We start from the raw sequence: 14,968 nt of genomic DNA on the forward strand, positions 1-14,968 counted from the left end.
CGCTTATCCCAGCTGTTATTGGGCAGCAGGCTGGGTACACCCTAAGCCGGTTGCCAGCCAATCGCAGTGTCAAATCGAGCCCTGCACCTCTGCACTGTGACGTGGGCATGCTAAATTGTTGACCACCATGCCCCTCCTCATAAAAACAAGGGCAAAAAAATGATTCAATGAAAAAGTACTTACCGGTACCTAATTTCAGCAAAATGATCTCTCTGTCACGTTGCATGGTAGTGGTGGACCCCAAAAAGCAGGCAGGAGAGAGGAGCAGGGTGTATTTGAAGATGTGTATTGATAAAACAGAAAACTAAATCCTAAACAAACAAAATCCAAAGTAGCAAACAAAAACAGCAACCAAAGCATGACTCAAACAAACATGACAGTAGCAAAAGCAACAATGACCCGACACCGAGTGGTCGGGCAGGAGTCCTTTTATAGGCCTGATTACCTATGACCAACAGGTATGCAACTGCCAGGGGAGCCCTACAGTGCCACCTGTTGGTCCCTAAACCGAATCGTGACACTCTCAATGAATTGGGAAATTTTCACCCAGTTTTCTTAAAACAAATTAACTTAGCTGATCCGGATAAGATGATGTCAGTGGACCATTTTTTGATCTTGTTTGACTTCCATCCATCCATCATCTACCGCTTATCCGGGGCCGGGTCACGGGGGCAACAGCTTTAGCAGGGATCCCGAAACGTTCCCAGGCCAGCTGGGTGACATAGTCTCTCCAGCGTGTCCTGGGTCTTCCTCGGGGTCTCCTCCCGGTGGGACATGCCCGGAACACCTCACCAGGGAGGCGCTCAGGAGGCATCCGAATCAGATGCCCAAGCCACCTCATCTGGCTCCTCTCAATGTGGAGGAGAAGCGGCTCATCTCTGAGCCCCTCCCGGATGACCGAGCTTCTCACCTTATCTCAAAGGGAGAGCCCGGACACCCTGCGGAGAAAACTCATTTCGGCCTCTTGTATCCGGGATCTCGTTCTTTCGGTCACGACCCATAGCTGGTGACCATAGATGAGGGTTGGGACGTAGATCGACCGGTAAATTGAGAGCTTCGCCCTTTGGCTCAGCTCCTTCTTCACCACGACAGACCGATACAACGTCCGCATCACAGCAGACGCTGCACCGATCCGCCTGTCGATCTCCCGCTCCCTCCTGCCCCCACTCGTGAACAAGACCCCAAGATACTTGAACTCCTCCACTTGGGGTAAGATCTCCTCCCCGACCCGGAGGGGGCACTCCACCCTTTTCCGACCGAGGACCATGGTTTCAGATTTGGAGGTGCTGATTTTCATCCCAACCGCTTCACACTCGGCTGCGAAACGCTCCAGTGAGAGTTGGAGAGCCCTGTTTGAGGAGCCAACAGTACCACATCATCTGCAAATAGCAGGGATGCAATACTCAGGCCCCCAAAACGGACCCCCCTCAACGCTTCGGCTGCGCCTAGAAATTCTGTCCATAAAGGTTATGAACAGAATCGGCGACAAAGGGCAGCCTTGGCGGAGTCCTACGCCCACTGGAAACGATTCCGACTTACTGCCGGCAATGCGAACCAAACTCTGACATCGGTGGTATAGTGACCGAACCGCCCGTATCAGGGGGTTCGGTACCCCATACCCACGAAGCACCCCCCACAGAACTCCCAGAGGGACACGGTCAAACGCCTTCTCCAAGTCCACAAAACACATGTAGACTGGTTGGGCGAATTCCCACATACCCTCAAGGACCCTGCTTGTTTGACTTGCAAGTACAAACTTTAGATATGAGCAATATTTAGACAAGTGATTCAACAACAAGTTTGTTGTTTGTTTGTCACATATTGAGACAAACGAAACCATTCACTCACATCCACACCGTCACCGAGTGGGAATCAAATCCTGCAAGCAGACAAATCAGGCAAGTGTACCAACACACCATCAGCGACCTGTACACAGTAAGGAGTACCGGGACTTCACACATTTATCCTCTAGCGTACCGGGACTTGTTCTCTGTCCGTTTTGGTAAGTTTATTTCCCGTATGCACCATCCTTGAGACACGTCAATCAATATATTGTACTATACTATACTATACTATACTATACTATACTATACTGTACTATATATTGACACTGCAAATATATTGTAACGCTCTTCTGTGTGCTCAAGGATACTAACAGTCGCAAATGCAACCTGTTTGCTTTTTTTTATTAAACAAAACAGCAACAAATAGGTCACATTCACACCAGAGCCGCTGATGGCCACAATTCATGCCCAAACTCTGTCCGAGCCAATCTTCCCCTCCTAGCTGGTCCCCTCTACTCAGGTGGCCTTGCAGACACACACAAATAACAATGAACAGATATTACAATGCTCATAACGAAACAAGTCAGCAAAGCAGAGGCTTATGCTGCAAACAGGGAAGGTTGGAAGTCGGATTTAGATATTGCGGCATATCTTCACACTGCCAGTAAAAACCATCTTGTGTTCAGTAAAGTTATGTCGAATAACTCAATTGATCAAATAAGAACTAAAGCTGAATATGTTTATAATCTTGAAAAGTATGTTTTGGCATTCGCGGTCTGTGTCTCCATGGTGTCGCCATTGTCGAGTAAGGTCACATTGAAGTCAGTCAGTGAACTTGTGTCCGTTTTTTTTCAGCTTCGCAACCTCCCAGTTCAGAGGGGCGTCCTAATGCAACTTTTCTATTCGGAAGTAGGAAAAGTATGCCTTCCCACCTTTCTCGAATGCATAATAACTACAAAATATCCATCTGCTCATGATCTGATCTGCTTATTATCCTCACGAGGGGAGTGGTGTAGGAGCCTTATCCCAGCCGCCTTCGGCCAGTAGGTGGGGTACACCCTGAAATGGTTGCCAGCCAATTGCGGGGCACAGCTATTCACACTCACAATCGCACCCATTGAGCAATTTTCTCGTCCGCATATCCTCGCAAGGGTCACGGCCGTGCGAGGGGCCTACCCCAGTTGTCTTCGGGCAGTATGTGGGGGACACCCTGAGCTGGTTGTCACCCAATCGCAAGGCACACATCGACAACCAACCATTTAAACTCACAATCACGCTTTGGGACAATTTAGAGTTCCATTAACTTACCACGCATGTTTTTGGAAATGGGGGGGAAACTGGAGTTCACCGCCAGATTCTAATCAGCGACAGTCTACCAGCGTGCCGGCCGCATAACAAGATGACGAGGAATCTAAATAACACGCGCCGTCCAGATGCGTCAAAAAACGTCCTCTACTGACACTTTGTGGTTTGTGGTTTGACGAGCTCTTCATCACAATACCATCGTAGTGACGACACAAGCAGGCACGTCTGGAGCATCGTACGAGTGAGAGTCGGTGTGTGTAGCGCCACACACTTGCCCCGTCCGAAACCGCCGAGACCTCTGCAAGTAAAAAGGTGCCCCCACCCCCACTCGCTGTGGATCTGCTGTAGCTCGGGGCCATCAATGAGATTCTTCAGGCTTACCTTCAAGTGCTTCGTCGACGGCTTCTGAGTCTCCCCTCAGCCCGCGGACACAGCCCACTTGGTCACTTTTCACCGCTATTGGCTGAGCTCCCGTGGCACGTAATCATTTCGTCGTCAGAAAACTGCGCGACTTTAATTTGAAGTGTTTCAAAAACTGTGGCAGGAATCAGGAAAGAAGATTCGTGAAAGAATTAAAGGTAAACATGGTGTTTGGTTTGACACAGTGCGGTTAGAATATAACACCCCCCCCCCCCCCAAAAAAATAAATAAAAGTTCAGCACTCAAAATAAAATTACTGTTCAAAATATATAACTCAAGTAAATGATAAAAGCAGTCCTCCAAATAACTGCTCGATTTTAGAAAATGTATGAACCGATAAAAAAGAAAATACGTGTTTTATAATGTCCCGGTCCCATCTTTCCCATCAGGTGAAAACTGCCTCTGGATGGAAGCGGGAGACTTGTCTGAGGGAGAGGCTGGGGGATCGATTCATTCCCTGGTACCTGTGTCTGGAATGACCCCAGGATGTGGTGAGGGTGGAAGTGCTGGTTCGCCCCAGAGCCAGGGCAGTGCCTCCTCGGTACCAAAACAGGCAGAGAGAGAAACCTGGACCAGACAGATGGACTTCATCATGTCCTGCGTGGGTTTTGCTGTAGGCTTGGGAAATGTGTGGCGCTTTCCTTACCTTTGCTACAAGAATGGAGGAGGTGAGCTTCACTACAAATGTGAGATGAAGTTTGATCTGAAATCTATGATGGTCCACCTTTGTACAACTGAGTTGCTGCTATTTTACAATAGCCGTCTTGACAACGTTGAACTTGAAGAGGTCTGACATAATACAAAGTAAAAGGTGCTGTAATCTTTCAGAACTTGTTTGTTTTCAAACTTTAATAACTTGGCTACAACCTTTATTTACTTGCGTGTGTTAATAAATTGTTGAGTGATGTTCTTTCTGCGCGACAATATAGCCACGCCCCTTCCCCCTCTGACCATGTCTTGGTGAGAGCAGAAGAACTGGACACAATTGGTCCATCTGAAATTATTGCACATACATTTCTAATAATGTTCAAAAACTGCGATCAATCAAGACCAAAATTTACTTAGGCCCTCTTCAACCTCGGAAAATATCACAACGATTAGCCACGCCAGGGCTTACACATGAGAAAATGAGCATTTAGTTTCTCTCACGCTGGAGCTGCTTTCTTTGTCAAGTCCCTAAGATATGAAAAGATTAAGTTGTCATCGGTCATTGTATATTCAATTTCAATCTGTAATTGTTAGCTTAATTTAGCCTTCCCCCAAGTCCACATCCAAGGGGCACGTCCCCCACCGCATATCTGAAAATGACGCACGCTAAACGGCCACACTCGCTTGGAAGCTGGGCCGCCTGGCTGGAGCTTCGGTGCTCTGAATTTTTCAAAGTTCATCCATTCATCCATCCATTTGTGCCTGAAGTGTTTAACATCAGGTGAATGTGATTTGTAAATGCCAAACAAACTGCCACACACCATTTATAAGATGGTGTGCACACTCATGCAATCACTTCATATTTTTTCAGTTGAGTTGTATTGGTCATAGCTAACATTCACGGAAACTCTTTTGTCATCAAAAAATGAGACAAAGTTAACTTTGTCTCATCTTTTGATATCACAACAATGTGGCATTTGATGAGACTTTCTTTCCAATACACAATGTGTGGATGTGACAACCTGTTCCTGTTGCAGGAGTGTTTCTAATCCCCTACTTGCTGATGGTGTTCATCGGGGGCATCCCCGTCTTCTTCCTGGAAATCGCTTTGGGGCAGTTCATGAAGCAGGGAGGTGTTTCCGCCTGGAACATCGCACCACTTTTCAAAGGTTACCCGCTCAGTGTCGGACAGGAACAGTACGCAGTGGATGTCACTTGATTCATTCACATCCCAAACTGTGTTCTCCCAACCAGGTCTGGGCTTGGCTTCAATGGTGATTGTGTTCTTCTGCAACACCTACTACATCATGATTCTGGCGTGGGGTCTCTTCTTTCTCTTCCACTCATTCACCAACCCGCTTCCTTGGGCCACCTGCGGCCACGCTTGGAACACACCCAATTGCACAGTCAACTTCAGCAGCAACTGCCACAGCAACAGTGCTGACTCATCTGTTGCTCAAAACCTGTCCTCAAACTTGTCACTCCTTAACAGCTGCATGGAGACGGGAGGCATGCGCTCCCCAGTCATGGAATTCTGGGAGTACGTCACATTTAGACTCATTCGCGTGGGTTGATATTCCAGCATCTCCAATCTCAAATTTCGATAATGCGATTCCACTTTTGTTCTTGCTCACAGACATAAAGTTCTCCATCTGTCGAGCGGGCTCCATGAACCGGGTACTATGAACTACGAGGTGGCGCTATGCCTCCTTGCCACCTGGGTCATTGTTTACTTCTGCATATGGAAAGGCGTTAAATCCACAGGCAAGGTAGGTCGTTTTGCTGTCAAGTCATCAAATTGTTGCCAAGTTAGGCAGCAAATGTGTTCGATACAATCAGGGACAATGTCAGAGTTGTGTAATTAAGTAGGTAATTGCAGGCATATATCCTATCATCATGTTGTTTCCAGGTGGATGGGTACAGCAAAAAACTTTATACCAAAATTCCCTCTGCATACTGGCTACTTGGCATCCACAGATTGGCATCTTCATGTATTTTACAATTTTATATAGAATTAATGTTTATAAATATATAAACATTTATATTTTTTGTTGTTTTTTTTCTCCTTCCTTCCCGTTTTTGGGGTGGATAACACGTTAAATGTTCATCAGTGGTTTCTGAAGACATTTTGGAGGTTTAAAAAATATCCTAGGCATTTCAATGGTCCATATCACCCGTGAATAGTGCGGTATGAATTGGATTTTAATTTACATGCCATAATGTTGCACTTAAAAATTCCAGTCTATTATTCCTTAGTCCTCAACAATATGTTCCTCCTCCCTTTAGGTTGTATACTTCACGGCCCTGTTCCCGTATGTTGTTCTGGTTATTCTTTTGGGGCATGGCGTGACTCTCCCTGGAGCAGTAAATGGGATTGAATACTACCTGAAACCAGATTGGTCCAAACTGGGAGAAGCACAGGTAGACTCCTACTTAAGATTATATTTGGTTGGTTAATGATAATAAATTTACACCACAGCCTTGCAATTTAAAACATTGTTCCTCTTTTGTGGTAGGTGTGGATTGATGCTGGTACCCAGATTTTCTTCTCATATGCTATCGGACTGGGTGCCCTGACTGCACTTGGCAGCTATAACCGCTTCTATTACAACTGTTACCAGTAAGTTTGAACACTGACACTGGAATGTCCCCTGGTGCATTGCATTCTTCTCAGCTTGAGTTTTGCACTTGGGTTCTTCTCAGTCAAGCACAGAATAGAATACACGATAAGGTGGCGCAAGGCAAAAAGTAATGCAGTACTACATAGCCTAATGTCACTGTCAGGTGGAAACCTATGCCTAAATTTGGTTAATTTACATTTTTATAAATATATGCCATTGGTCAGTCCCAATATCGGCGTGTAATATTTTTCTAAATTGAGCAATCTTGAGTAGTGAAAATCACTTGCCCTTTTAGGCCAGCGATTCCCAATCTTCACCGAGCCAAGGCACATATTCTAAGTTTGAAAAATCGCATGGCACACGACCAAACAAAAGTGTCACAAAAAGAGGATTCATATGTCAAGTTCATACTTCTTGCCATCTCATAGATGATCATTTATTTGATCTTTTTGTCACTATAAGTTGCTGGCAAATATAGTGGGACAAATAAAGTTATTTGTTTTTAAATCATTTTCTCCCCAATTAAGTGAAATGTGTTACTTTCCCAAGGCACAGCGTTGGAGCTGTCATGGCAGACTAATGGGCTCCGGCACACTAGTTGGGATTCACTGTCGTAGGCGATCCAATGTTTATGGCTCAAAAGTGATGGCGAGGAGGCTTTGCAGTATTTCAGCCATTTGATTCAAGCAATGGTTCATTTCTTGATGCTTCATGCGCATACAAAACCAACCTCATTGCCATGTGTATAATTATAGGCAGCTGTAGCCACCTCGTACGATGTGTGATGCATAGATTATTTCCGCATCTATTTTGAGTTATGGGCATGACAAATTACAAAATATATATGAGGATATAACCTCTCGACATAAAGTGAATAGGCTAGGCCTAACAGGGGTGCCCAAAGACGGTCCTCAAGGGCCGCTATTCTGCCTGTTTTCCATCTCTCCCAGGAGCAACACACCTGATTCAAATAAACAGGATCATGCTAATGCTGCTCCACAGCTGGCTGATCAGCTGATCATTTGAATCAGGTGTTTTGCAGTTGGAAGAGCTGGAAAACAGGCAGGACATTGGCCCTCCAGGCCCAGACCTGGACATGCTTGGCCCTAACATGATGTATTTATTTTGGGTGAGTAAATATTGCGCATCCTGTCAATTGGTCCAGTACAATACAAGTTTATTTGTAGAACACATTTCACAACAGCATTTTTTCCTTCCCCGTAAGGTGTTGCGTGGAACGCAAACACCTCACTGTTGAGTAAAATAAACAATGAAAATTCACATATTAAAAACAAGACAGAGCAAGGCTCAAGTTCACACCTCAACTGTCCACTGATTTTAAAGTCGCATGCTCATCCGCTATGCTTAATCCTGTTACGAACGCTGCAATCTTGCCTGTTTTGTAAGCATTCCCAGGAGTCAAGTCAAGTCAAGTCAACAGTATTTATAGAGCACTTTCAAACAGCCATCGCTGCATACAAAGTGCTGTACATGGAGCAATTTAACATGCACAATAAACAGTAAGACAAATCGATAATAAAGGCGGTAGAAAGCACCAAACAGTAAAATCAAGAACAAATCTAAGTCATGCTGAGTCAAATGCCAAAGAATACAAGTGAATTTTGAGGAGGGCTTTGAAGATGGGCAGCGAGGAGGCTTGCCGAATGTTCAGTGGGAGGTCATTCCAGAGAGAGGGACCAGCAACAGAAAAGGCTCGATCCCTTCTGAGCCTCAGTTTAGTTCTTGGTACTTCTAACAAAGTCTGGTCCAGAGACCTGAGGCACCTGGCACGTGTGTAGGGGCTGATGAGCTCAGAGAGGTAAGTTGGCGTGAGATTATTCAGAGATTTGAAAACAAAGAGGAGGATCTTGAAGATAACTCTAAAATGAATGGGGAGCCAGTGAAGGGATGGCAGAGTAGGAGTTATGTGCTCCCTCTTATGAGTACCAGTCAAGAGGCGAGCAGCGGCATTCTGGACCAGCTGAAGGCGCTTAATGGAGGACTGGCTGACTCCAAAGTAAAGGGCATTGCAGTAATCGATCCGGGATGTGACAAAGGCATGAATTACTGTCTCAAAGTGTTCATGTGAGAGGAGGTTTTATTTATAGGAGTGTGTAGTGTAACCAAGCGTACATTGGCACAGTCAAACTATCGAGAACTAAATTAACACGCTACCACACACGCATTCACACACACACACACACACTGATTTTGGATGGAGCCACTACCTCCGAGGCAAACCTGTCACACCTTCGTTCAACTATCTGAAGGATTTCCCGAATCGGGCACATGGGACACAGGCAACGTCATCATTTTCAGCTCCTCCCCTAAATAATGCATGCCTCGATACACACGTTGCAGAAAGGCCACCTTATTACTCGATTCACGCTTCAAAGCATGTCTCCTAATCACTACTCAACAAACCTGCAATTTTTATAGTTTCCTGCAAACTGATGGTTTTGGAGATGCAATGATTTTCCTGACCCCATTTGGAATCCATCCTTTCTGTATTTCTAGGGATGCGTTTGTGCTGGCGGTTATTAACAGCGGAACCAGCTTCTTTGCAGGCTTAGTCGTGTTCTCTGTGTTGGGCTTCATGGCTAAAGAGCAAGGCGTGGACATCAGTAAGGTAGCTGAGAGTGGTAAGTTATATGTAGTATACACTGAAAATGCGGGTTGAATATTCAGGGAATTGAATTAAATGCAGTTTATGTTGAACTGTTTGTTCCTGTGTAGGACCCGGCCTGGCATTTATAGCCTACCCCAAGGCTGTGACTTTGATGCCCTTCGCACCATTCTGGGCAGCGCTTTTCTTCTTTATGTTACTTGTACTCGGCCTGGACAGTCAGGTAAAATCCAATCATTTGTTTTGGACACTTGTTGGTCAGGCACAGCTTTGTGGAAAAGTGTCGAGTATAAAACAAAATAGGTACATTTGTGTTATCTTTATTGGAAATGTTCAGAGAATTCAGCTACTTGCTCACAAGATCATCTTTGATTAATTTTAAATATGAAACATTTTCAAGAGAGTTTGCTGTCTTGAAGCTACGAGCAAAATTTGAATAAAGCCTCACGTCACTAGCGCCTCGCCCAAGTTCCCCGGGTCTGTCTAGAGGGGCACGCCTCTGCTCACTGTTGTGCATAGGTGGTGCCAGGCAATTAAATTACTAGCCTCACTTGTTCTTGATGGCATATTGTCCTAAATGAAATGCTACTGACCCGTTGCACGTGATCACGTGAGTGCACCATGACGGACGGCAAAAGTTAATGACTGCCAAATCGAAGTGGGCAGAAAACAGCGCTTTAGCAAATATTCATTATTTTTGCCAATCTAGCATCGACGCCCCCTCAGCACAACTTCAACTAGTGCCTGCTGTGTTCGCCGTTTTTATCAAATCACCATTGGACACAAATCTTGGTGTTTTACAGCAAAATCTAGTTTTATTGGAATAAAGAATTCTTAAGATGTTTCTTTTTAAATGAAGCAGAACAGACAGTCTGCGTACATGTATGAATCCTAATAACTAAAAGACAGAGATTTGTAAAGAGGCTAAAATTTTCCACCACAGTTTGTTCATCAATAACTTGGAATCTGAACAGGAATGCCGTGTGTGTGTGTATGTATGTATATATATATATATATATATATATATATCTTGCCATTGCCCCCTGCTCCTCCATACTTTTTCATTTTAGTTTGTTGGAGTAGAAGGTTTCGTAACTGGAATCATGGACATGCTTCCACCCAAGTCCGCCCTGGGCTCCTTTCGGAGAGAGGTGGTTGCTGCCATCTGTTGTGTCATCTGCATCCTCATTGACATGTCCATGATCACGGAGGTACAATTTCCCCTTTTAAAAAAATCCCCCCCAGAGAATCATGGAAAATTTTGGACCTGAGAAATGAAGTTGCAGGTTAGAGTCAGGAAAATCATTGAGGAATGGTCATCTAAAGTGCCATGTTTTTGAGAGTTGGGCTATTAGTCAGTCTTGTGTTTGTGTGGCATTCTGGCCCAACATCGGCCACCATTCACGTGCTCCTGTTTTTTCTAAGGCCGTTGAATTCAACTCATTGTGTTGCATTGCCACAAATTCATTTCGACACTGCTTATTTTTTTAACATGCGATCAACATACCGTACAACCCTTAGTTGACTTTACGGGAACTCTTTTCAGTTCGTGGATTCCAGTAAGTGTATGAATTAGCCTTGAGAACCACCACTGCATCCAATAAATGCAATTTTTCTAAAATGATTAAAGCTGCAGTGGAGGAGCTGTTGGCACTGACAAGCACGTTGGCTGGCACATGTTCACTGCTTTGATAATGCAGTGCACTCGGCAGGCTAGCTCCACTGTCAGTGAACAGTTATTACTTATCTGCCACTTCGCCGCTAGTTAGCAGAGAACCACTTAGATGACACAAGCATTGAAGATGTTCTGCAAGTAATCAAGTAGTAGGACATGGAAGGTGTGAAGCAGCAATATTGTCAGCCCATCTGGTCTCTTGGAGCGGACATACTTGTGATTTAGCTGTAAGATGTATTTTATTCAGCAGCTCCATAACAGGGCTCTGTTACGTAATGCTTTTCTTTCGTCGGACAATTGCTTCACTTGCAAGTGTGCATCAGTAAAGTACTTAACAAAATAAAAGCACACATGAGCACTGAGTAAAAGTGTTATTCTGACACAATGTTGCAATGTTAAATATGTCTGCATAAGGGATACAAATTTGTCCATTTTTTATGTTTACAACACTGTTAAAAACTGATGTTAAAAATGATATATTTACAAAAGAAGTTGACAATTTGCAAAATGTGGTGAATTCGGGATTAATTGCAGATTAACCATGGGTGCGATTTTTAAGTGAGATTTTTTTTTTTGATCGACGGTCCTCTTTTTTTCATACTTTTTTGTAAAGAAACTCTTTTCCAGAATTACAAGCATACAGAATTACAACAGCATGAAGGATCTAACTAAAATACACCAGTTCGCCGTTTGCTAATATTCTCCATCGGAGCAGATGGTGGTTCCCAAAGGTAATAGTTCCTCAAAATTCTCAGTGCTCACTGATCTTGTTTCTGCCAGGGAGGGATGTATGTGTTCCAGTTGTTTGACTACTATTCTGCCAGCGGCATCACTCTGCTGTGGCAGGCGTTCTGGGAGTGTGTAGTGATTGCTTGGGTCTATGGTAAGTTTCACAGTAGAGACATGTCACTTTAATTTGTCACTGACCACATTCATAGCTCAATACATGTGGTTGTCAAATCCTCCACCTCCATTGAATTGAATGGAAATGCCAATAATGTCTTCTGCCCCAACACCCCGTTCCCCTGCCTCCCCTAAAGCAACAAAAAAAAAATCTCTATTTTAATGAGGAAAAATGCCATGTCACAATGTTGTCCGAAGCATTTCAGATAGCTCCTTATATGATGTTAAACATGTTCACTGGAAAAACCCAACACGAATGGGCATGATTAGAATACAATACAGTAATCCCTTGTTTATCGCGGTTAATGGGGACCAAAACCACCCGCGATAAACGAAAATCCGCAAAGTAGCGTCCAATTAACAAACAGTTTTTTTGTGTTTTTTTTAAAGTCCGCAAACAGTCCACGAGAAGCTGCAAAACAACAGCGAGTCACACAGCATATACAGAGCATATACAGTACTGTACTCCATGTATATGTTAAAGAAAACTAACAAAAATTTTAATGTTTGAAAAAATAATTATATATAATATATATATATATAATATATATATATATATATATATATATATATATTATTATATATATATATATAATAATTATTTCTCAGCACTGCTGTGAACTTCTCAGTACCGCACTAACATTCATCATTCTATGAAGTGGGTCTAAATTGAGTACTTTTGTATTGTCTGCCTACATTTTGTTGCTGCACCATCCTTCCACCTATAACACTGATTGCACAGTGTGTTGAGTTGAGTGGACTGCCACCTCAAAACGCTTGCATCATGTGACCTTTTGTCAGGCGCGGATCGTTTCATGGACGATGTGGCTCGCATGATCGGCTATCAGCCCCTTCCCTACATGAAGTGGTGCTGGTCCTACATCACACCCATTGTCTGCATGGTAAGTGGCATTTTGTATGGTTTCACATTTGGCATGTCCGTTGATAGCAAATTTGTGACATTTAATTGTGCTTGCAGGGAGTTTTCCTGTTCCATGTGATCAACTACGAGCCCCTAACCTACAATAATGTGTACACATACCCATGGTGGGGTGAACTCTTTGGATGGGTTTTGGCCCTTTCCTCTATGCTTTGTATCCCACTCACTGTTGTGTACAAACTGCTGCGCGCCAACGGATCACCTCGAGAGGTCAGTTGGACTGTTGCTCCATGAAGTTTTCTTGCCTCTGATTTTCAGTTCAGATACATAAAATGTATAGGAATGTGTCTACTTGGACATTTTCCTTTTTTCCTTTGCATCTTTTTGAGCACTCATTAGACAGCTGTTTGGGTTTGCAGCGATGGAAACGCCTCATAACCCCACGATGGGGCAGACATCACCTGGAGTATCTTATTGCGGAGAATGAAGGCATGCTGCTGCAGGCAGAGAGCAAGAATGTTCGTCTGTCAGAAGTGTCATCTGATGCACAAAGCAAGTAGCAAGTATCAACACAACAGTGGCTACCATCTTGGTGGAACTTTCGAAAAAGATCTGCCTCTAAAATTCTTCATAATAAATAAATTCATGAAATTCCATTGATTACTAAAGAGCAAGACCAAAACTACTGCCAGCATGGCTCCTCCCACAATTAATGTTGTATTTGCACGAATTAAGACAAATTTAAAGACAAAATTTGACAAATTCTTCTAGTGAAAGCTCGACAGCTCAAAAGAAGTCTGAACATGCCTAGACATGTTCTTACATGGTTTAACGGTCATTATTGTTCGTGTGATAATTGTTTTTATTTTCTTTTGAATGTTATGATGAAATAATAACATGGTAATTACTTCGTATTAGAATAGCAATTATATTACAGTAGAATGCTTTGAAATTGCTTTTGTGTGAAGAAATGACTTTGTGCATTGTTACTCTCTGATAATGTCACATGATGTATAAGAAATGAACAAGATTTAAGTCCATTGTCTACAAGAGAGGAATTGTGGCAATATGATGCATGCTACTTAGCGCTGCTACGTTATAATGATAGAGTGCAGAGAGGGACATGGAGCTACGGGAGGAAATCCAAAACTACTTTCCTCTTGCACAATTTTATTTTAACTAGTTTTCTTGAGCACCAAGAAAGCACCAAGAAAACAGTTTTCTTGGTGCTTTGTTTAATCCCAACGGAAATTGGATATTACGAGGCAGTTACTTCGGTAAGAAAACTAAGGAAGTACTCTATGCTCGCTTGTTCTCTGAGAAAAGCATGTCCTAATCTTCCTGAAACCCAAGAAACCTTACCACTAATTCGAACTTGAGGCATTTTTGACTTGATCACTCTTAAAGAAAACTCACCAAAAATAGACCAGCATTTAACCACATTTATTCTCTTTACCCATTCAACTGTGGTACCTTTTTTTTTTATTACCGGTACATTTAATTTCAGTTTTTAATCAATCAGAATTTAATCAATATAATCAAAGCAATGATTTTGTGATTTCCGTGGATTACCAATTGTAACTCACATCTGGCAGGTTCAACGGTTAATTTATGGATATTATTCGGATGATTGTCATTTTAATAAATCTCTTGCATTCGATAAAATTGATCTTTGTTATTCTTATGATTTAATTCATCACCAACCACTCAACCTCTTACTTTATATTGTACGAACGTATATGACCTTGCTAACAACGTCGGGTCTTGTTAACCGTTAAGAAAAGACGACTTAACAAGTTTTATTCTGGCTTAATAAAAAAATAAAACAAATCCGTATGGTCCTGACAAGGATTGTTAAATTCACTAGGTCAGTAACAAGTGCATGAGATTCATGGGAGATGTAGCCACCGTTAAACAAACAAACAAACAAAAAACGAAGTAGTTGTGTTATTACCCCTTAATTAAAAAAACAAAAACGGTTACTCATTAAGGACAAGATAGACTGAGAATCGGATTGGCTTCGTAAACCTGAAGGCAAGGCGGTTAGTGCACCTAGACGAGGACAACTCGACACCGGCTTGAAAAGGGTTTCCCGTCTCCTTACAT

The 14,968-nt window shown here is 43.1% G+C and overlaps 1 protein-coding gene across 1 annotated transcript; it reads left to right on the forward strand.

Moving 5' to 3' along the window:
- The first annotated feature begins 3,541 nt into the window (after positions 1–3,541).
- Positions 3,542–14,527, forward strand: LOC127595595 (sodium- and chloride-dependent creatine transporter 1-like). The gene is made up of 14 exons (XM_052057214.1): positions 3,542–3,667; positions 3,899–4,177; positions 5,195–5,326; positions 5,412–5,697; positions 5,794–5,926; positions 6,444–6,578; positions 6,674–6,777; positions 9,296–9,420; positions 9,515–9,627; positions 10,475–10,615; positions 11,860–11,962; positions 12,784–12,884; positions 12,962–13,132; positions 13,282–14,527. The coding sequence occupies exons 2-14, from the start codon at positions 3,916–3,918 to the stop codon at positions 13,420–13,422; spliced, it is 1,947 nt and encodes a 648-aa protein (XP_051913174.1). The 5' UTR covers positions 3,542–3,667; positions 3,899–3,915; the 3' UTR covers positions 13,423–14,527.
- The last annotated feature ends 441 nt before the right edge of the window (positions 14,528–14,968 follow it).

The sequence above is a fragment of the Hippocampus zosterae genome, chromosome 2 (genome assembly GCF_025434085.1).
Source record: "Hippocampus zosterae strain Florida chromosome 2, ASM2543408v3, whole genome shotgun sequence".
Taxonomy (NCBI): domain Eukaryota; kingdom Metazoa; phylum Chordata; class Actinopteri; order Syngnathiformes; family Syngnathidae; genus Hippocampus; species Hippocampus zosterae.